Source organism: Gorilla gorilla, chromosome 20 (genome assembly GCF_029281585.2).
Source record: "Gorilla gorilla gorilla isolate KB3781 chromosome 20, NHGRI_mGorGor1-v2.1_pri, whole genome shotgun sequence".
Taxonomy (NCBI): domain Eukaryota; kingdom Metazoa; phylum Chordata; class Mammalia; order Primates; family Hominidae; genus Gorilla; species Gorilla gorilla.
The window spans coordinates 67,897,606-67,920,750 of record NC_073244.2 but is presented as its reverse complement, the minus strand read 5'-3'; the positions used below and the strand labels follow the sequence as shown (position 1 = coordinate 67,920,750).

Sequence of the window (23,145 nt, the reverse complement as noted above, 5' to 3'; positions counted from 1 at the left end):
GAGGCCAAGGTGGGCAGATCATGAAGTCAAGAGATCAAGACCATCCTGGCCAACATGGTGAAACCCCGTCTCTACTAAAAATACAAAAATTAGCCGGGCGTGGTGGTGTGTGCCTGTAGTCCCAGCTACTTGGGAGGCTGAGGCAGGAGAATCGCTTGAACCCGGGAGGCAGAGGTTGCAGTAAGCTGAGATGGCACCGCTGTACTCTAACCTGGGCAACAGAGCGAGGCTCCGTCTCAAAAAAAAAAAAAAAAAAAAAAGATCCAGCAACAGCGGTGACCATGCCCTATGCATCCCACAACCCCTCGTAGCTAAGATCAAGGTACAGATTAAGTTCTGCGATTGGCCCTCACTCTCATGACACTGGAAGGGGAAGGGGAGTGGAGTCTATCTTCTGCTTGTTTTGCTGCCAGCTTCCATGAACACACAGACGCTGGACTCTTCTGTAATAGAAGGCTTGTCTCCAACTGCTGTAGTTGGCCGGGCGCAGTGGCTCACGCCTATAATCCCAGCACTTTGGGAGGCTGAGGCAGGCAGATCACTTCAGGCTAGGAGATCGAGACCAGCCTGGTCAACATGATGAAACCCCATCTCTACTAAAAATACAAAAATTAGCCGGGCATGGTGGTACAGGCCTATAATCCCAGCTACTTGGGAGGCTAGGGCAGAAGAATCGCTTGAACCTGGGAGGTGGAGGTTGCAGTGAGCAGAGATTGCACCACTGTAATCTAGCCCTGGCAATAGAGCGAGACTGTCTCGAAAACTAAAACCAGTTGCTGTGGTCATTGATTTTAAGCAGCTGCTACACTGGTGAGCTTCCCTATTTCTGAATCGTAGCTGTCGTGGTGTATTTCTAAAGCCACAGTTCTAACAGTGGGCTTCCCATCTCCCACTTTCCTCTTTGCAGGAGAGGCAGCAGCTCCCTGATGCTACAGTTCTTACAGTCATCTCTGGAGCACCAGCCTAGAGCCTGATCCTTCAGCCAGGCCGAAAACTCCTTTACAGTTATCTGTTCCTTAAATAACTAGTATGATGTTTATATTCTGCAAGTGAGTAGCTGCTGATGGACTGGAGATGTAGGGGGCAGTTGTAGATGGGAAATTTTCCCTATGCCCCGCATAATAGTTACTGGATTTGATTGGATGCAGGTGAAAGATATAATCCAGTGCCCACAGACTGCTGACAGTAGGTAATGCTACCTTAAGTTTTTGGTGAGAACAAGGGATTCCCCCAATCTTTCAGTCCCCTGAAGTCCCTAACTGGTGAAAATGCCATGTGACATCGGTGAAGATCCCATTAGCATCTTAAGCTAAGTTGTTTGCTCATTCTCCAATGGCTTCCTGCTTTCCTGGTCTTCTCAGCTGTTCTGGAGATTTCGGTGACATGTTTGGTTGCTCATAAGGGGAATTAAGTGGGTACAACCTCAAACCAACTGTGAAAAGAGAGAAGTGTAAGTACCCAGCGGAAGATCTAACTTCAGACCTGCTTACATTTTATCTTAGCAATATTCTAAAATGGTTCCATGTGCAAAGAATGTTCTTCTTTATATAAATTACTTTTTTGAGACAGGGTCTCACTCTGTTACCCAGGCTGGAGTGCAGTGGTGCAAACACAGCTCACTGCAGCCTCATCCTCCTGGGCTGAAGTGATCCTCCTGCCTCAGCTTCCAGGGTAGCTGAGACCTTAGCGTGTGACACCAAAACACTCCAGGAAACATGGGGGAATTTGTTTAAAAATTTGGACTGGGTGGCCAGGTGTGGTGGTTCACACCTGTAATCCTAGCCCTTTGGGAAGCCAAGGCGGGCGGATCACCTGAGGTCAGCAGTTCAACACCAGCCTGGCCAACATGGCGAAATCCCGTCTCTATTAAAAATATAAAAACTAGCTGGGCGTGGTGGTGGGCGCCTTATAATTCCATCTACTCCGGAGGCTGAGGCAGGAGAACCGTATGAGCCTGGGGGATTCAGTGAGGTTGCAGTGAGCCAAAATCATGCTACTTTACTCCAGCCTGGGTGAAAGAGTGAAACTCCGTCTCAAAGAAAAAAAAATTGGACTGGGAAGGGTTTTTTCCAAGTGATGTTCCAAATCAAGAAAATGTGCAAGAAAGGCTAGCATTGCCAAAAATGGAAACTCTCAAATTATTTTATTTCAAACCAATTATTTTAATCTTCAATATTAAGGAAATTTCCCTGTAACTACTACCAGAATCAATTCCAATTTCACTGGAACAAGATATTACAGATTCTCAACATTTTCAATGTCTCATATTCAAAATCTGGCACTCAAAATTACCGGACATACTAGGAGACTGTATGACCAGATAAACAGAAAAAGAAACAGTAGAAACAGACATATAAATGTTAAAATCTTCAGGCAAATTTGAAAATAATTTAAAATGCTCCATAAAATAGAAGATGGAATAAATATTGAGAAAAAATGGAAGTCTGTGAAAAAGGCAAACTGCATAAATAAAACATGTGAACTAAATTTAAGAAATCAAGGCCGGGCATGGTGGCTCATGCCTGTAATCCCAATACTTTGGGAGGCTGAGGTGTGCAGATTACCTGAGGTCAGGAGTTCGAGACCAGCCTGGCCAACACGGGGAAACCCTGTTTCTACTAAAAATACTAAAAATTAGCCGGGTGTGGTGGCGGGCATCTGAAATCCCAGCTGCTCAGGCGGCTGAGGCAGGAGAGTCACTTGAACCCAGGAGGTGGAAGCTGCAGTGAGCTGAGATTGCACCACTGCACTCCAGCCTGGGCGATGGAGCGTGACTCTGTATCAAAGAAGAAAGAAAGAAGGAAAGAGAGAGAGAGAGAGAGAGAGAAAGAGAGAGAGAGAAAGAGAGAGAGAGAAAGAGAGAGAGAGAAAGAGAAAGAGAGCAAGAGAGAGCAAGAGAGAGCAAGAGAGAGCAAGAGAGAGCAAGAGAGAGAGAGAGAAAGAGAGAAAGAGAGAGAAAGAGAGAGAGAGAGAAAGAGAAAGAGAGAGCAAGAGAGAGACAGCAAGAGAGAAAGAGAAAGCAAGAGAGAGAGAGACAAAGAGACAGCAAGAAAGAGAGCGAGAAAGAGAAAGAGAAAGAAAAAGGAAAAGAGAGAGAAAGAAAGAGTGAGTCTAGGCCAGCATGGTGGCTCAGGCCTGTAATCCCAGCACTTTGGGAGGCCAAGGCAGGAGGATCACTTGAGCCCAGGTGTTTGAGACCAGCCTGGGCAATAAATATAGTGAGAGCTCATCTCTACAAAATTTTTTTAAAAGGTTAGCCAGGTTTTCAATTAGCCAAGTGTGGTGGCACACACCTGTAGTCCCAGCTACTTGGGAGGCTGAGGTGGGAGATCATTTAGCCCAGGAAGTTGAGGCTGCAGTGAGCCGTGATGACGCCACTGCACTCCACCCTGGGTGACAGAGCCAGACCCTGTCTCAAACAAACAAGAAAGTCCAGTAGGTGTAACTGGAGTCCCAGAAGAATAAACAGAAGAATGGAATACACAGACAATGGCTAAAATTGAGAACTGAAGAAAGTTACTGAACCTCAGATGCAAGAATATTAAAGAATCCCAATCAGGATGAAAACAAAGCCACATCCAGGCACATCACAGTAAGACACTGAACAACGACAAAGAAAAACAATTTGGCAGTAAAGTTGAAAGAGCTATATCCTGCCATTGATAACGCAAATGTGCAAAGTAACAGTTAACACCTTATGCCAGGATAAATACAAATGTGACTCTAAAAGCCATATTGCTTATAGATCATTGCTTGTCTGATGTGAACTTTGGCTAAATACATGATTACACCAGTCAACCTCAGTTCACTGTATCCTCTACCGCAGGTGTTAATTGCTCTTGCAAATAAGTCAGGTGCATAGTTCCTATGCAACAACTTCACCTCAGAGAGCTTCTGGCTCGGCTGCAAGTTCTCAGCTTAGGGTAAAAATCATTGGTGACCCAGATAAAGGTACAATACAGGTAGGACATAATAGCACTGACATTTTACGCACATGTAACCACCAGGTCTAAGAGACCATTTCCTGCCTACAAGGACAATATTTTCAGGCTGGGCATGGTGGATCATGCCTATAATCCCAGCACTTTGGGAGGCCAAGGTGGGTGGATCACCTGAGGTCGGGAGTTCAAGACCAGCCTGGCCAACATGGTGAAACCCCATCTCTACTAAAAATACAAAAATTAGCCAGGCATGGTGGCAGGCGCCTGTAATTCCAGCTACTCAGGAGGCTGAGGCAGGAGAATTGCTTGAACCTGGGAGGTGGAGGTTGCGGTGAGCCAAGATCACACCACTGCACTGTCTGGGCAACAAAGTGAGACTCCGTCTACAAAAACAAAAAACAAAAAACAAACCTAATATTTTCCCATAGCACATTCAGGTCCTGTTGTAGACAGGCAGAGACCACTCACCAAAATTAGGACATAATCCTCATTATAAGAAGGCTTCCCCCTTCCCAGACTCCCTCACCTGTTCTCTCCCTCATGACCTTCATGCAGAGATCCTTTCTATCCATCTTTTGAAAGATTCTTAAGGTTACGTTCCAAGCTTGTTGTTCTTCATAGTGCTTGATCAAGAGGTTTGCAAGTTCTTCCCGGGATGCTTTTTTGACCTCAGTCCAGGGAATCTGCTTGAGTTCAAGATGCAAAGTCATTTGCTTGAGATGTTCTTTAAATTTCCTGAACTCCTCCTTTTTGAGCTCCTCCAGATACCACATAAGACCAAAATCAGAGAAGAAAGAGGCTGCCATCTTGTCTGGAGCAGAGATACCAATCCTCAAAGAGACAGTGACCAGGAACAATAAATAAATAAAACCTGTAGAAAATTCAGGACAGTGCCAAGTTATTACAAATAAATGGATCAAGATTACCATTATATAGTATCTTGCTAGTACTGGGGGGATGGCAATGAAGGCGGAAAGTTATTTAATTACATTCATCTCACCTTCTCATTGAAATGATCATGAAAGTCTCAATAATAGATGGGGGAATCAGAGATACAATAATCCAGAAGATACAAGAATCCTATAGTCACCTGACATAGCCTCAATATCCAGGCAAATACAGACTTTACATTTTTGGAAATTACGCCGCAGCTTCGGAAATTACGCCGCAGCTTCGGAAATTACGCCGCAGCTACGGAAATTACGCCGCAGCTACGGAAATTACGCCGCAGCTACGGAAATTACGCCGCAGCTTCGGAAATTACGCCGCAGCTTCGGAAATTACGCCGCAGCTTCGGAAATTACGCCGCAGCTACGGAAATTACGCCGCAGCTACGGAAATTACGCCGCAGCTACGGAAATTACGCCGCAGCTACGGAAATTACGCCGCAGCTACGGAAATTACGCCTCAGCTACGGAAATTACGCTGCAGCTTCGGAAATTACACCGCAGCTACGGAAATTACATTTTTACTTTTAAATATAGAAATTACACTGTAAATATAGAAATTACATTTTTCTCAGTAAACAATAGAGAAGGCATGCCCCACAAATGTAGCCAACTGATTTTGACAAAGGCACAATGGAGGCGGATCGTGTCTTCCATAAATGGTGCTGGAACAACTGGAAGTCCCTCCCTGGCTCTCTTTCTCCCCATCTCTTTCTCTGACTCTATTATGTGGGGACACAGAAGGCAGCTGTGTACAATCCAGAAAGAGTCTTCATCAGGAAGGGACTCTGCTGGACCTTGATTTGAACTTCCAGCCTCCAGAACTGGAGGAAGTACATTTCTGTTCGTAAGCCATCCAGTCTGCAGTATTTTGCAGTGAACTATAGAAATGATCCCTGGAAGTATAGTCTTAGTCTACGGTACTGTTACAGTCACACTCATGCAAGGGCCTGGAAGCATAACAGATACCCTAGTGGCAATCGATACACCCAGTGTCCAGATCAGATCTTGGTTTCTAAGACCACTTCCTAACCAAAGAAACCCAGGGCAGGCTGAAAGAGCCTCCAACAGCTAAAACTGTAACAACTTTAGCAAGAAGAATTCCAAGTAGCTTAGATGGATGGATTCTTCCCCTTTAAGGAGATGCGGCATAACTCCCCACCTCTTAAGTGTGGTGTATTAGTCTGTTCTCATGCTGCTGATAGAGACATAACCCAAGACTGGGTAATTTATAAAGAAAAAAGTGGTTTAATGGACCCACAGTTCCATGTGGCTGGGGAGGCCTCACAATCATGGGGGAAGGCAAAAGGCATATCTTACATGGCGGCAGACAAGAGAGGACCAAACGATAGGGGTTTCCCCTTATAGAACCACCAGGTCTCACGAGACTTATTCACTATTACGAGAACAGTATGGGGGAAACCACCCCCATGATTCAATTATCTCCCACCGGGTCCCTCCCACCACATGTGGGAATTATGGGAGCCACAATTCAAGATGAGATTTGGGTGGGGACACAGCCAAACCATATCATGTGGGTTGTACATAGAGACTTCTTTTTAAAGAATATAGTACATCCGGGCATGGTGGCTCACGCCTGTAATCCTAGCACTTTGGGAAGCCGAGGTGGGTGGATCTCAAGGTCAGGAGATCCAGACCATCTTGGCCAACATGGTGAAACCCCATCTCTACTAAAATACAAAAAATTAGTCGGATGTGGTGGTGGGTACCTGTAGTCCCAGCTACTCTGGAGGCTGAGGCAGGGGAATCACTTGAACCCAGGAGGTGGAGGTTGCAGTGAGCCGAGATCGTGCCACTGCACTCTAGCCTGGTGACAGAACGAGACTCCATCTCAATGTATAGTATAGTATACTATAGTATCGTAGTATACGATACTATAGTATAAAAAGGGGTAGGGAGTAACTTCAGAGTGGAGAAACCAGCCAGACACCTAAGCTAGGAGATCAAGGCCAACATGGGTAGCAAGTGGTAGCATATGATATGATGGGAAAGGCACCTTTCCTTCGTGGTCTTCCTCCCCAAAGCCCCAGTCTCACAATGAGACAAACGTCACACAAACCCAACATGAACGATGTCCCACAAATACCTGACCAGTGCTTCTCAAAACGTTCAAGATCACTGAAAACAAGGAAATCCTGAGAGTGGTCCTAGTTGAGAGAACTCAATGGAGACACAGCAATGAAACCCAGTGGGGGATCCTAGATGAGGTCCAGGCACATAAAAAGGATATTAGGGGCCGGGTGCGGTGGCTCACGCCTGTAATCCCAGCACTTTGGGAGGCTGAGGCAGGCGGATCACGAGGTCAGGAGTTTGAGACCAGCCTGACCAAGATGGTGAAACCCCATCTCTACTAAAAATATTAAAAAATTAGCCGGGCGTGGTGGCGGGTGTCTGTAATCTCAGCTACTCGGGAGGCTGAGGCAGGAGAGTCACTTGAACCCGGGAGGCAGAGGTTGCAGTGAGCTGAGATCGCACCATTGCACTCCAGCCTGGGCAACAGAGCGAGACTCCATCTCAAAAAAAAAAAAAAAAAAGGATATTAGGTAAAAAGGGGGGAAATCTGAAGAAAGAATAATCTTAGTTAATAATCTATTAATACTGGTTTATTAGTTATGACAAATGTACCATGGTAACCAAAGTGGTTACTAGAGAAATGTGGCACAGGATTTATGGGAACTCTCTGCACTATTTTTGCAAACTTTTCTGTGTCTAAAACAAGTCTAAAATTTTAAAAGATACTAAAAACATAGGGCAAATAGTTATTCATATTAGATATATAAAAATCAACACATTTTATGAATATTTATGGAATCCTACACACAAGAGAACATTCTTTTCAAGCATACGTGGAACATTCATGATAATCAATTAGCTTGTAATTATGCTCATGATAATCAATTATGCTCTGAGCTTTAAAGGAAATCATAATTCAAAAAGAAAAAGCCAACAGTAGCAAAGTCATCTTCTTTGTCTTAAGGGCAATGAAATTAGAGATCAATAGCAAAGTCAATAAAAGAGTTAAGTTATACCGTGGAAAATAAAAATAAAGCTGTTTTATTCATGGGTGGCCATTAGGCAGAATGTTGCCGCCCCCACCCCCCAAATAAAATAGGTAATTTGGAGAAAAATTTAAAAAAAATTTAATAGCACCTAAGATCCAAAAATTAGGGGAAAGTAGCCAGGCGCTTATAGTCCCAGCTACTCAGGAGGCTGAGGCATGAGAATCTCTTGAACCTGGGAGGTGGGGGTTACAGTGAGCCAAGATTGTGCCACTGCACTCCAGCCTGGGTGACAGAACAAGACTGTCTCAAAATAAATAAATAAAACCCACAAAAATTAGGGAAAATTATTAAGCAGTATTCGGAATGAGAATATGATGATGGAAAGGTGACCTTCATGGCTTCTCCCCTGGGTGCTTTTGCCAATAGTCTTAAAAAGCCTACTTTTAGTAAAATCTTAATTATAGGAACATGTATCTGAGTCCTGAGGCCACCACTGAGCAGGGCCTAAGGCAATGCTTCTCCAAGCAACATCAGCACCAACTGGCAACTTGCTATGCAAATCCCCAGGTCCTTCCCTAGACACACTAAATGCTGAGGGTAGGGCACAGCCATCTGTTAATTTTGGGCAAATAGTTAGTGATGATATTAGATATATAATATCAGTTATATATCTGTTATATAACATCAGTCATATATAATATCAGTTGATTTTGACGCATGCCCAGATTTGAAAACCACTGACTTAAAGAATGACTTTGGGCAAGAACATTGCTGGTGCTTTGCTCTGAGACCATCTTGGAGAAGCAGGCAACTAGAGTTGGACTTTTCTTGATGTGGAGACAGTGTCAAGATCTGAGTGTACCAAAACAGAGATATAGACTAATGGAACAGAACAGAGCCCTCGGAAATAATGCCGCATATCTACAACTATCTGATCTTTGACAGACCTGACAAAAACAAGCAATGGGGAAAGGATTCCCTATTTAATAAATGGTGCTGGGAAAACTGGCTAGCCATATGTAGAAAGCTGAAACTGGATCCCTTCCTTATACCTTATACAAAAATTAATTCAAGATGGATTAAAGACTTACATGTTAGACCTAAAACCAGAAAAACCCTAGAAGAAAACCTAGGCAATACCATTCAGGACAAAGGCATGGCCAAGGACTTCATGTCTAAAACACCAAAAGCAATGGCAACAAAAGCCAAAATTGACAAATGGGATCTAATTAAACTAAAGAGCTTCTGCACAGCAAAAGACGCCACCATCAGAGTGATCAGGCAACCTACAGAATGGGAGAAAATTTTCACAACCTACTCATCTGACAAAGGGCTAATATCCAGAATCTACAATGAACTCAAACAAATTTACAAGAAAAAAACAAACAACCCCATCAAAAAGTGGGCAAAGGATATGAACAGACCCTTCTCAAAAGAAGACATTTATGCAGCCAAAAAACACGTGAAAAAATGCTCATCATCACTGGCCATCAGAGAAATGCAAATCAAAACCACAATGAGATACCATCTCACACCAGTTAGAATGGCGATCATTAAAAAGTCAGGAAACAACAGGTGCTGGAGAGGATGTGGAGAAATAGGAACACTTTTACACTGTTGGTGGGACTGTAAACTAGTTCAACCATTGTGGAAGACAGTGTGGCGATTCCTCAGGGATCTAGAACTAGAAATACCATTTGACCCAGCCATCCCATTATTAGGTATATACCCAAAGGATTATAAATCATGCTGCTATAAAGACACATGCACACGTATGTTTATTGCAGCACTATTCACAACAGCAAAGACTTGGAACCAACCCAAACGTCCAACAATGATAGACTGGATTAAGAAAATGTGGCACATATACACCATGGAATACTATGCGGCCATAAAAAATGATGAGTTCATGTCCTTTGTAGGGACATGGATGAAGCTGGAAACCATCATTCTCAGCAAACTATCGCAAGGACAAAAAACCAAACACCACATGTTCTCACTCATAGGTGGGAATTGAACAATGAGAACACAGGGACACAGGAAGGGGAACATCACACACTGGGGACTGTTATGGGGTGGGGGGAGCGGGAAGGGATAGCATTAGGAGATATACCTAATGTAAATGACAGGTTAATGGGTGCAGCACACCAACATGGCACATGTATACATATGTAACAAACCTGCATGTTGTGCACATGTACCCTAAAACTTAAAGTATAATAATTAAAAAAAAAGTGTAGCCTCTTGCCACAGGCTGAAATATTAATACCTCCTGCTCTGGGAAGAGATCCTCTGAAAGTGAGGGGAAAGACTGCATTCAGATTGGCTACAGATGGAACTTTAAATATTCCCCCGAACACACAAACGCATGCATACACACACACACACACACACACACACACTCCTCTACCACCACTACCACCACAAAAATCACCAGGGAATCTTTTCTGCATCCAATGTATGTCCCCCTGCAAAAGTTACACGCTGAAGTATGAAGTTTTTGAAAATAGCATACTCGTAGATACAATGAGTTACACTGGAGGTCACAAAGTGCAACTGAAGTCTGGGCTTGTTTGGAAATAGCATCCTTGCAGATGCAATTAGCTGTACTGGAACATGTAAGATGAGGGCATACTTAAAGCAGGGTGGGCCCCCGATCCAATATAATTGGTGACCTTATTGGAAGAGGAAAATCTGGCCGGGCACAGTAGCTCACACCTGTAATCCCAGCACTTTGGGAGGCCAAGGTGGGCGGATCACCTGAGGTCAGGAGATCAAGACCAGCCTGGCCAACATGGTAAAATCCCATCTCTACCAAAAATACAAAACTTAGCCAAGTGGTGGTATGTGCCTGTCTTCCCAGCTACTCAGGAGGCTGAGGCAGGAGAATTGCTTGAACCCGGGAGGTTACAGTGAGCCGAGATCATGCCACTGCACTCCAGCCTGGGCAATAAAGTGAGACGCCATCTCGAAAAATAAAAAGAAAAAAGAAAGGGGAAAATCTGGACACATATGAATAGAGGGAAGAGGATATCATGCCACAGGGAAAATGCCACTTACTAACCAAAGCACACCTAAAGCAAGTAGAAGTTAATAAAGAGGAATAAACTGATTCTCCCTCACAGTCTTCAGAAGAAATTACGCCTGCTAGCACCTTGATTTTGGACTTATTAGCCTTCAGAACTGTGAGACAGTAAGTTTCTGTTGCTTAAGCTGTCTGTTTTGTGGTATGTTGTTACAGCAGCCCCAGGAAGCTAATACAATGTGTTAGTATCAGATTTGACAGAGATAATTAGTGGTCTGGAAGACACGTAAAGAAAAGTCATCCAAGAAGAAAGAGAAAAAGATGAAAAGCACAGAACAGAGGACAAGAGACTGAGGATGAAAAGGGCTAACACTTGTTACTGGCTCCCCAAAAGGATAAGAGACTGTGGACCCAATGTAGTATGTTTTATTAGGTTGGTGCAAAAGTAATTGTGGTTTTTGCCTCGAAAAATAATGCAAAAACTGCAATTACTTTTGTACCAACCTAATATAAGATTGCTACTAGGATGTTTCTTTTTATAATTTTTTTTTAATTGAGACAGTTTCACTCTTGTTGCCCAGGCTGGAGTGCAGTGGCACAATCTTAGCTCACTGCAAACTCCACCTCCCAGGTTCAAGTGATTCTCCTGCCTCAGCCTCCTGAGCAGCTGGGATCACAGGTGCCCGCCACCACGCTTGGCAAATTTTTTGTATTTTTAGTAGAGACAGGGTTTCACCATGTTGGCCAGGCTGGTCTCGAACTCCTGACCTCAGGAGATCCACCCGCCTCTGCCTCCCAAAGTGCTGGGATTACAGGTGTGAGCCACTGTGCCTGGCCTGGATGTTTCTATTAACCAATGAAAAAAAAATCAATCTACTAATTAAGAAGCCCAATAAAGTCCAAGAGTATAAATAACAAACCTAAGCCTAGACACATTATAGGGAAACAATGACATTGGAACACAAAGAAGTTAGACAAAAGGGAAAATCTTGAAAGCATTCCAGAGTGGGGGTAAGGCAAGGGGAGGCCAATAATTTATTTGAAAGGTTGTGCCATTATGTTGACAGCTGACCTGATCAGATGCTACAGAAGGAAGAAACTAAAGAAGCAACCATGCAAGGTGCTCAAAACAAATAGCTGCTGACTCAAGTCTAACCAGAATAAAATAATCTTTAAGAAATAAGGCCGGGCACGGTGGCTGACGCCTGTAATCCCAGCACTTTGGGAGGCCGAGGCGGGTGGATCATGAGGTCAGGAGATCAAGACCATCCTGGCTAACATGGTGAAACCCCGTCTCTACTAAATACACAAAAAATTAGCCGGGCGTGGTGGCGGGCACCTGTAGTCTCAGCTACTGGAGAGGCTGAGGCAGGAGAATGGCGTGAACCCAGGAGGCAGAGCTTGCAGTGAGCCGAGATCGCACCTCTCCACTCCAGCCTGGGTGACAGAGCAACACTCCATCTCAAAAATAAAAATAAAATAAAAAGAAATAAAAATAGACATTTGCAGATAAATGACAAATTTTCCAACAGAAGACTTACACTATAGGAAATTTTGAAGATTGACCATTGGAGAGAAGGAAAATTATTCCAGGTGAAAATTAAGAGATGCCACAGTCAATTAGAAGAAAAGTTGCTTTGTAGAGTCAGTCTTGTGAGACAGAAAATAGAATTAAAATTTATCACAGCTGGCACGTAAATCTAAAAAAAGAAAGAGAAAAAAGACATCAAGTGCTCTAATGTTCTTCTCTGGGAAGATGACAGAAGTAAAAATTTGATAAGAAATTCTGATAAGCCCACTGATAGAATTCTGATATAACCATAAAAAAGTTTGTCTGCCAAAGTAAATAGAGAAGAGGAAAAATGACAAACTAATCTAAAAATAAAGAAGGACAGAAATAGGAACCTAGAACAGATAAGGTAAATAAAACAGTGATGGTCGATTCAAACTCTTATTAGTAATTACACAGAATAATTGCCTCAATGGTACAGAGGCAAAGATGGTGAGACTAAATACAAAAACCAAATACTTGCTCTTTAAAGAGGTAACTAAGAACGGAAAAACGAAAGTTGAAAGACTAAACATGCAAATTTGAACCTAAAAAAATCTGGGGTAACTCACCCCGTTAGAATGGCTAAAGAAAATAACAAATGTTGGCAAGGATGCAGAGAAAAGGCAACTCTTACACACCATTGGTAGGAATGTAAGTTAGCAGAACCACTATGGAAAACAGTATGGAGGTTTCTAAAAAAATTAAGAATAGAACCTACCATATAACCCAGTAATTCTACTGCTGGGTATATATCTCTTTAAAAAAGGAAATTCATATGTCAAAGAGATATCTTTACTTCCATGTCTATTGCAGCACCTTTTTTTTCTTGAGACAGAGTCTCGCACTATCACCCAGGCTGGAGTGCAGTGGTACGATCTCGGCTCACTGCAACCTCTGCCTCCCGGGTTCACACCATTCTCCTGCCTCAGCTTCCCAAGTATCTAGGACTACAAGCGCCTGCCACCATGCCTGGCTAACTTTTTTTTTGTATTTTTAATAGAGACGGGGTTTCACCACGTTAGCCAGGATGGTCTCAATCTCCTGACCTTGTGATCCGCCTGCCTCAGCCTCCCAAAGTGCTGGGATTACAGGCGTGAGCCACCGCACCCGGCCTGCAGCACTATTACTAATAACCAAGATATAGAAACAACCTAAGTGCCTATCAATAAATGAATGCATAAAGAAAATGTGGTATATATACTGAACGGAATATTATTTAGCCATAAAAAGTAATGAAATCTTGCCATTTGTGGCAACCTGGATGAACATGGAGGACATTAGGTAAAATAAGGCAGGCACAGAAAGAAAACTACCATATGATCTCATTTATATGGGGAAATCTAAAAAGATGAACTTATAGAAGTAGAGAGTAGAATAGTGGTTACTAGAGGCTGGGGAAGGGTTGGGAGAGTAACGGGAGACCAGGAGCGATTGGTCAACAGGCATGCTTACAGTTAGAAAGAGCAAGTTCTAGTGTTCTCTTACACATTAGGGTAACTAAAGCAAATAACAGTGTGGCGGATATTTCAAAATAGCTAGAAGATTTTGAGTATCACTATAAAGAAATGTGTCTAAACAAACAGATATGATAATTACCCTGATTGGATCATTATACAATGGATATATGCGTCCAAACATCACACTGTACCCCACAAACATGTACAATTATATGTCAATTTAAGAAATTTTTAAATGGGAAATCTGAACAAAATGGCATGTCATGCATACATAAGGTATGATAACCAATCTTACTCACCAAACTCTTTATCCATTCCATTTATTGCACGACTTGAATTAGAAGCAGAAGATATTGAATTATTCCAGGCTTTTAAAAAAATCTGTTGTAATAATATTGATACCAGAAAAGCAGACCCCAAGCCAAAACATTGGTGACAAATCTAGATGCTGCATAACCACAGGGCTCAAATTACCAGGAAGAGAGAACAATTATAATCATACATGCAACAATAACACAGCCTTAAAATATACGAATGATCAGCCGGGTGCGGTGGCTCACGCCTATAATCCCAGCACTTTGGGAGGCTGAGGTGGGCGGATCACGAGGTCAGGAGATCTAGACCAGCCTGGCTAACATGGTAAAACCCCGTCTCTACTAAAAATACCAAAAAATAATAAATTAGCTGGGCGTGGTGGCAGGCACCTGTAATCCCAGCTACTCGGGAGGCTGAGGCAGGAGAATTGCTTGAACCCGGGAGGCGGAGGTTGCAGTGAGCTGAGATGGCACCACTGCATTCCAGCCTGGGCAACAGAGCAAGACTCTGTCTCAAAAAGAAAAAAGAAAAAAAAATACACACACACACACACACACATATATACATATACATATGTCTATACACACACACACACACACACACACACACACACACACCCCAATGGTCAGCACCATAAGGAGAATTAGGTAAGTCCCTAATCATAGCAGGATATTTTATCAATTTGTTCCAGCAATTAAATAAACAAGTTAAAAAGAAAATAAAGGGCTTAAAAACAATGGAAAAATTTTACCTTGTGGACACAGACCTTTTCATTCAATAAATGGAAAAAACACTATAAGATAGACGAATCATCTACCAATGTCAGCTATATACTGATCCTCAGGGCAAGCTTCAACATATTTCAAATAATATAAGTTACACAGAATATTCTGATGATAATTTATGTCAGAAATTGACAATGAAATGAAGGACATTACAAAATTAAGAAGCATACTTCTAAGTAATCTATGAATAAAGAGAAAATATCGGATATAAGATTTTGAACTGAATATTTAATGTTGCATATGAAGTGAGTGAAATACAGCTAAATCAGGAGCTGGAAATATGTGCTACTTCGAAGGCATAAGGAAGGTTGAAAATTCATAAGCTAATTATACATTTAGATAAAAAGCAAAACACACCAAAAGAAAGTAGAAAAAATAATCAATGAAATAAAAATTAAAAAACAAGGCTCTGTCAAAAGTAGATTCTTTGAAAATACAAACTGGATAACCCTCAACAAGTCTGATGAATAAGAAGACATGAGCAACTAATACCAGAAACAGAAGACACCACTACATATCCTACAGATATCAAAAATTGAGACTATTACCATTTTTATGCCAATAAAACTGCTAATTTTGTTCAAATATATAAATTCTTAGAAAATGACAACTTTCATCTATTTTGTGTGTGTGAAGTTTTGAAAGCTTTTTTTTTTTTTTTTAAACTCTTCCCCCACAGAAGACTTCAGGCTCAAACATCTTCATCAGCAAATTATGTCAAAATTTAAATAAAAATTATTTTTCCAGAATCTAAGAGAGAGCATGTGTGTGGGGGTGTGTGTGTGTGTGAGAGCATGAGCATGTGTCTATATGTGTGTGAAAGAGCACACACACACACACACACTCAAACTGAGGCATAGGTTAGATAATGAAAACAGGTTTACATCATCCTCAGCAAATTAACACTGGAACAGAAAACCAAACACTGCATGTTCTCACACACAGGTGTGAGTTGAACAATAAGAACACAAACGGACACAGGGAGGGGAACATTCACACACTGAGGCCCGTGGGTGAGGGGTGGGAAAGGGGAGGGAGAGCATTAGGACAAATACCTAATGCATGTGGGGCTTAAAACCTAGATGACCAGTTGACAGGTGCAGCAAACCACCATGCCACGTGTATACCTATGTAACAAACCTGCACATTCAGCACATGTATCCCAAAACTTAAGTTTAAAAAAAGAAAAAAAAAAAACAGGCTTAGTGTAAGAATTTCCACGTTCGGTCCACTTGTGAAAACAAATGCAAAAATTAAAAAGTCCATTAAGTGTAAGATCTGTACATTAGATAATATCATTCTATTAATTTCCTGTTTTTTATATAGTGTGGTTATCAAAAGAGCTTACTTTTATTTTTATTTTTAGAACATAAACCCTGAAGCATTTAGGGTAAAGTATTAGATGTAAATTTGTACAATGTGTACAAATCTTGAACAGATCAGGAAAAATACTTATATAAGAGTAGAGGGACACCATACAAGGTAAACTTTTAACATTTGGTGATCCTAAGGATATATTCTTGAAGCTGTTCTCTAAGTGTAAAATCACATCATTTTTTTCTTTTAATAGCATACTAGCTTCCTTGGGCTGGCATGACAACGTACCACAAACTAGGTAACTTAAAACAGAAACCTACTCTCTCATGGTTCTGGAGCCTAGATGTCCAAAATCAAAGTGTTGGCAGGGTGGTGCTCTCTCTGAAACCCAGGGGAGCCCTTCCTTGCCTCTTACTGGCTTCTGTGGTTTGCTGGCAACCTGTGTCACTCTTTGGTTTGCAGCTATGTAATTCCACTCTGACTTTGTCACATGCCATTCTGCTTGTCTCTACCTTCATGTGGCCATTTTTTCTAGGACGGAGTTTCACTCTTGTTGCCCAGGCTGGAGTGCAATGGCGCAATCTTGGCTCGCTGCAACCTCTGCCTCCCAGGTTCAAACAATCCTCCTGCCTCAGCCTCCTGAGTAGCTGGGATTACAGGCATGCGCCACCACAGTTGGCTAATTTTTTGTATTTCACCATGTTGGTCAGGCTGGTCTCGAACCCCCAACCTCAGGTGATCCACCTGCCTCGGCCTCCCAAAGTGTTGGGATTATAGGTGTGAGCCACTGCACCCAGCTTTGTGGCCACTTTCCTTTTTTTTTTTTTTTTTTGGAGACTGAGTCTCACTCTGTCACCCAGGCTGGAGTGCAATGGTGCAATCTCGGCACACTGCAGTCTCCAACTCCCGGGTTCAAGCAATTCTCCTGCCTCAGCCTCCTGAGTAGCTGGGATTACAGGCACCTGCCACCACACCCAGCTGATTTTTGTATTTTTAGTAGAGACAGGATTTCGCCATGTTTGCCAGGCTGGTCTTAAACTCCTGGGCTCAGGTGAGCCACCCACCTCAACCTCCCAAAGTGCTGGTGTTACAGGCATGAGCCACCACACCCAGCCGCATGTGGCCGTTTTCATAAGGACACCCGTCATTAAGTTAGGGGGGCCACCCACTCCAGTATGACCTCGCCTTAACTAATTACATCTGCAACAACCTTATTTTGTCACCCTATAAAGGTGTTAGGACTTTAGTTTTTGTGTATGTGTGTGTTTTTAGGGTTGGGACACAATTCAACCCTTAACAGTAAAAACCAACTTTTATTGATATAGAAAGATAGATATTCTTTCTATATACGTTTCGTAGTCTAAACAAACGGCATAATTGGAGAAGGGGGATGAAAAGAGGTTGGCTAATGGATACCAAGTTACACCTGGAGGTAGGAATGGGTGCTGGTGTTCAGTAGCACTATAGGTTGAATATAGTTAATATCTTATTGTGTATTTTCGAGGGTTTTTCTAACTTTTGTTTTAGGTTCAGGGGTACATATACACTGGTTATACAGGTAAACTTGTGTCACAGCGATTTGGTGTACAGTTTTTCATCTCCCAGGTACTAAGAATAGGACCCCATAGCTATCTTTTCCTGACCCTCTCCCTCCTCCCACCTAAGGAGAGGATTCTGAATGTTCCTAACACAAAGAAATGATACAGGTATGAGGAGATGGATATGCTAATTACCCTGATTTAATGATACGTATACATGTACCAACACATCTCTCTGCATTTAATATACATAATTAGTATGAGTCAACTAGAAGTGTGATTTTTCTTTTTAAATCACATTCTGGAATTATAATATCAAAGACGTTTCTGCCCTAGGTCAGAGAGCAAGCTCACAAGAGCAGAGAGGGTTTGGGTCTCACCGTTCATGGGAAGCCCCCCCCCTTACCTCATCCCTGTCTATGTTCTCCAGCTTCTCCTACATGTTTGTGTCAACAGGGATGAAGAATCTAATAAGAACATTCCCACCCTCGAAGCTCCAAGGTCTCCCTTCGTGACGAGCCTCCCCCACCTCCACGCCCCCATTCTTCTCACAGGTCTCAGGCTCAACTGGGAGGCACCTTACAAACACAGGGCGTTCATCTACCCCACTAACTGGAGAGAAGGAAAACGCTGGGTAAATAGAATGGAGAGGCCTGGCTGTGATCGATCAGCCTCAAGAAAGGAGACAGGGTAAAAGGGAGAAAGAAAAGGAAGACCCAAAGTAACCCAGGAAATCAGCAGATAGAAGAGGAGAACAGCCCAGCACGACGCGCTGACTCACCGCTCCACGCCTTCCTGGTCCTTAATGATTGGCGGCTGGAAGCGGGAAGAAAAGATCCGTGGTGCCATTTGATTGGCCAATGAATTGCTCCCTTGCCATTGGCTCAGAGGGCTTTTGATAAACAGATCCAGAAAATATGTGAAGCGAAACGCCCACCGCCCCTTGAGGGGCTGTTCTAGACCTTTGCTCCTGGTGTCATATAGAGCGGGGGATATTTCAGGCTGGAGGTTCTTATTTAGAATTCCCAGGGCTCACGGCTGCAGGGATGCTCCTCCAGTCTCTCGAAAATGGTTCATTTGCAGAGTTGGGGTGACTCTGTTCATAATTTAAATGCCTAATTCCTTCCTACATGCTAAACTCCTTGAAGAATGTTCGTGTGGCACATCTTTCTGCCGTAACTAAACCTGTCGTGCAAGAAGAAATTATTAATTATTATTAGATACGGTCTCACTCTGTCACCCAGGCTGGAGTGCAGTGGCGTCATCTCGGCCCACTGTAACCTCCACCTCCCGGGTTCAAGAGATTCTCCTGCCTCAGCCTCCTGAGTAGCTGGGATTACAGATGCACACCACCATGCCCAGCTAATTTTTGTATTTTCAGTAGAGACAGGGTTTCACCATGTTGGTCAGGCTGGTCTCGAACCCTTGACCTCCAGTGATCTGCCCGCCTCGGCCTCCCAAAGTGCTGGGATTACAGGCATGAGCCACTGTGCCTGGCCTTGGCTAATTTTTGTATTTTCAGTAGAGACAGGGTTTCACCATGTTGGTCAGGCTGGTCTTGAACCCTTGACCTCCAGTGATCTGCCCGCCTCGGCCTCCCAAAGTGCTGAGATTACAGGCATGAGCCACTGTGCCTGGCCTCGGCTAATTTTTGTATTTTCAGTAGAGACAGGGTTTCACCATGTTGGTCAGGCTGGTCTTGAACCCTTGACCTCCAGTGATCTGCCCGCCTCGGCCTCCCAAAGTGCTGAGATTACAGGCATGAGCCACTGTGCCTGGCCTCGGCTAATTTTTGCATTTTCAGTAGAGACAGGGTTTCACCATGTTGGCCAGGCTGGTCTCGAACCTTTGACCTCAAGTGATCTGCCCGCCTCGGCCTCCCAAAGTGCTGGGATTACAGGCATGAACCACTGTGCCTGGCCTGCAAGAAGAACTTAATGGATATTGGCTACTGTCTTTCTGCGTAGGCAGAACAGGCGCTAAGTTTTTTAGACGCAAGGTCGAGATTTCATCATTGGGCATGGTTTTCCTGCTATTCCAGCTTCCCTACAATCGTTACAGTCATCTTCTGAGTTCACGCCAAACCTCAGTGTCCTAGGAGCTATCCTTTTACAATCACCATTTTAGTTCCTCCTTATAAGAATCCTGAGTTCAGTGTTATGATGGTGATGATCCTGGTTTTGAAATATACACATCAAGGAGTGCAGAGAAACATAATGAAAACTTTAAGGAATTACTGTAATCATAACACAAGTCTCTGTGGTCCAGAACCTAGATTGGGAAGCAGACATGATGGGGACATTTGCAGACTCATGTAGCCATAACAGCACGCCCATTCCATCCTCAGGGGTTGCCGCCAAAGTGAATTTCCAGTTGTGAAGTGAACTTCATTCCCTTTGATTTTCTTTTTATTTTTCCTGGTGATATATGTTCCCCTAAGAGATATGTTTTGTTTTCCTCATTTTCGAATTATAGTGTATCATTCTGTGACTTGATTCTTTTCACTTATTATGTTTTTGAGATTAATCAATGCGAGTTTGTTAGAGCTGCGTTTCATTTCTAGGTCTTGCCTCACGGTATTTAAATGTATGACTAGGTCACCATTTAATGATCCATTCTGTCAGTGATAGGTGGTTGGGTGGTTTCTCAGTTTTTGCCAATATGAACAATGCTGTTTTGAACCTTCTTGCACGCGTCCGTGAGCCCACAGGACTTTTGGATTACCTGAGTGGAATGGCTGAGTCCCTGAGGCACAGGTGACTTCAGTTGCCTCTTCAGACGTGGTTTCACTAATTACATTAGCATCAGGCACAGGTGAATATCCCCATAGCTGCACCTTACTGCCTACTCCTGATGTTGTTGACATTTTAAAGTAGTCACCAAATATTAGTTGGAAAAAGTATTTTGTTGTTTTCATTTGCTTTTATCTGATTATTAATATACTTGAACATTGTTCTCATGTTTGTGAGCCATTTGTTGCCTCTTTTGTGAAATACCTTTTCATTGTTTTCCTTGTATTTCTATTGGTTGTGTTCTGTTTTTATTTGCATGAAGAAGTGCTTTACATATTCTGAAAAAGTGGTTTGGTCAGTTATGTGTGATGCACGTATTTTCATATATCTCCTCCCAGTTTGTGGTTTGTAGCTTTTGTTATATAAGAACCGTTCACTGAACAGTTTTTATTTTAAATGAAATCAAATTGATCAAACTGTACTTTATGTTTTATAAATGTGAGGTCTTGTTGACAAAAATCATTCCCTACTCCAACTCATGAAGATATCTAATATTGCCTTTTAAAATATGATAGAGTTTTGAATTTCACGCAGAAGTATTAAGCCACTTGTAATTATTTTTCTCTAAGGTAGGGAGAAGGGATCCATTTTTTTTTTCATTTAAATACAAATGGCACCAGCTCCATTTAATGAATAGTTCACCTACGCCACTGCCCAGAAATCTGTTATAAACCAGCTTTTCGTATTTGCCTACATTGGTTTCTGGGTTCTATGTTTTTTTCACTATTATTTGTTCATCCGTGTGCCAATAAGTCTTTTTTTTTTTTTTTTTTTTTTGAGACGGAGTCGCTCTGTCGCCCAGGCTGGAGTGCAGTGGCCTGATCTCGGCTCACTGCAAGCTCTGCCTCCCAGGCTCAAGTAATTCTCCTGCCTCAGCCTCCAGAGTAGCTGGGACTACAGGCACCCGCCACCACACCTGGCTAAATTTTTTTATATTTTTGGTAGAGACAGGGGTTTCACCGTGTTAGCCAGGATGGTCTTGATCTCCTGACCTTCTGATCTGCCCGCTTCGGCCTCCCAAAGTGCTGGGATTACAGGCATGAGCCACTGCCCCCGGCCAACCAATAAGTCTTAATTACCATAGTTTTTAAATGAAATCTTTATAGGGTAGGTCCAACTCAATCATCATTCCCACCTCCCACCCACCTATGTGCTTCAGGCGTCTCTTGGCTTGTACTAGTCCCTTCTATTTTCCACATACATTTCAGAATTATATTTTGATATGAAAATTTCTATTGGGATTTTATTGTTTTACTGAATATAAAGGTCTATTTGGGAGCATATTAACGTCTTCATAATAATAATTCCTGTACAAGAATGTAATGTTATCCTTCATTTTTAAGGATTTTGTATATGGCAATAACATTGTATATCATTCAATAAGATTTACAATCTCTTATAAGAATTATTTCTACTTTATATTTTTCTTGGAACTGCATGTGGCATCCTTTAAAATTTTAAATTCCAATTAGTTTTTTTTTTAGAGAAATACAATCAGATTTGTATGTTGATTTACATTCACCAAAGCTGCTTTGAATCCTAACAACTTATCAATAGATTTAAGGGGAGAGAGTTTGCATGGATATTCAAATTATCTCCAATATGATAATTTCACCTCTTTCTTTCAGATCCGTTTTCTTGTCCCAGTGAACAGGTGCACTATGTTGAAATAAGAGTGGTGACGCAGGCCTTGTTTATCTTGTATCTTATTGTAAAAGGTATTCTTTCATCACTTTCCCATCCATTATGAGATTTTTGTTTGCTCTTGCTTTTTTGGAACCCTTTACTGGGTGAAGGAAATTCTTTTATTTCCTAACTTACAAAGATACATCTAAAAGCATGAATACATATAGACTCTTTTATATTTCCCCTTTTGCACCTATGAAGATGCCCCTATTCTTCTGTAATCTGTTCAATATGAGGAGCTCTATTTATCAGTCATACCCAGAGCATACTCCCTCCTGACTAAAGCAGATACCTGCGCATAGGACTGAGCTATCAGTCTTCACTAGAGGTCTCCAGGTGATTCCAATAGGCAGCCAAGACGGGCCCCCCGGGTGGAGGATCTAGGACGTGCCTCCGCAAATTCTATCACCTGTTAAACATGCCTTTGGTTGCATTTGTTCCACAACTATTTACGGCCTCCCTCAGATTTGAAAGGATCCTTGCCAGGTGGTGATGCAGACTAGACAGCGTATTCCCCTCATGGAGCTTACTGTATAGATGGTTATCCGAAATTGAGATTATTGGTGGAAAACTTCTTTCCCCCGGCACTGCCTAAATCAATTGTTTTGGAGGTTCTTGGTCAGATGCCCCATGAGCTCCAACGTCATAAACGGGGTGTGGACCGTCTCCTAATCAGCAGATCCTGTTTAGTCCTGGGTGAAGAAAGACAACTGGGGCATCCGGGCAGAAACACCCAGGTGCAGCAGTATTTCCCCTCCATCGCGAAG

At 42.5% G+C, this 23,145-nt stretch overlaps 1 protein-coding gene across 6 annotated transcripts in view; it reads right to left on the bottom strand.

The window, feature by feature from the left end:
• The window catches only part of NLRP4 (NLR family pyrin domain containing 4), a 43,528-nt gene extending 24,805 nt beyond the window's left edge, over nucleotides 1-18,723 (bottom strand). Inside the window, exons 1-3 of one of the 6 annotated variants that reach the window (XM_055370648.1) lie at nucleotides 18,682-18,701; nucleotides 6,619-6,716; nucleotides 4,468-4,812 (exon numbers count right to left, since the gene is read on the bottom strand). In XM_055370648.1, the coding sequence (XP_055226623.1) occupies nucleotides 4,468-4,747 (280 nt within the window). In that variant the 5' untranslated portion in view covers nucleotides 4,748-4,812; nucleotides 6,619-6,716; nucleotides 18,682-18,701. Of the gene's footprint in view, nucleotides 1-4,467; nucleotides 4,813-5,031; nucleotides 5,177-6,618; nucleotides 6,717-18,681 lie in introns of those variants that run through there. The other 5 variants (XM_055370645.1, XM_055370646.1, XM_055370649.1 and 2 more) reach the window with 5 other exon arrangements.
• Between the last annotated feature and the right edge of the window lie 4,422 nt (nucleotides 18,724-23,145).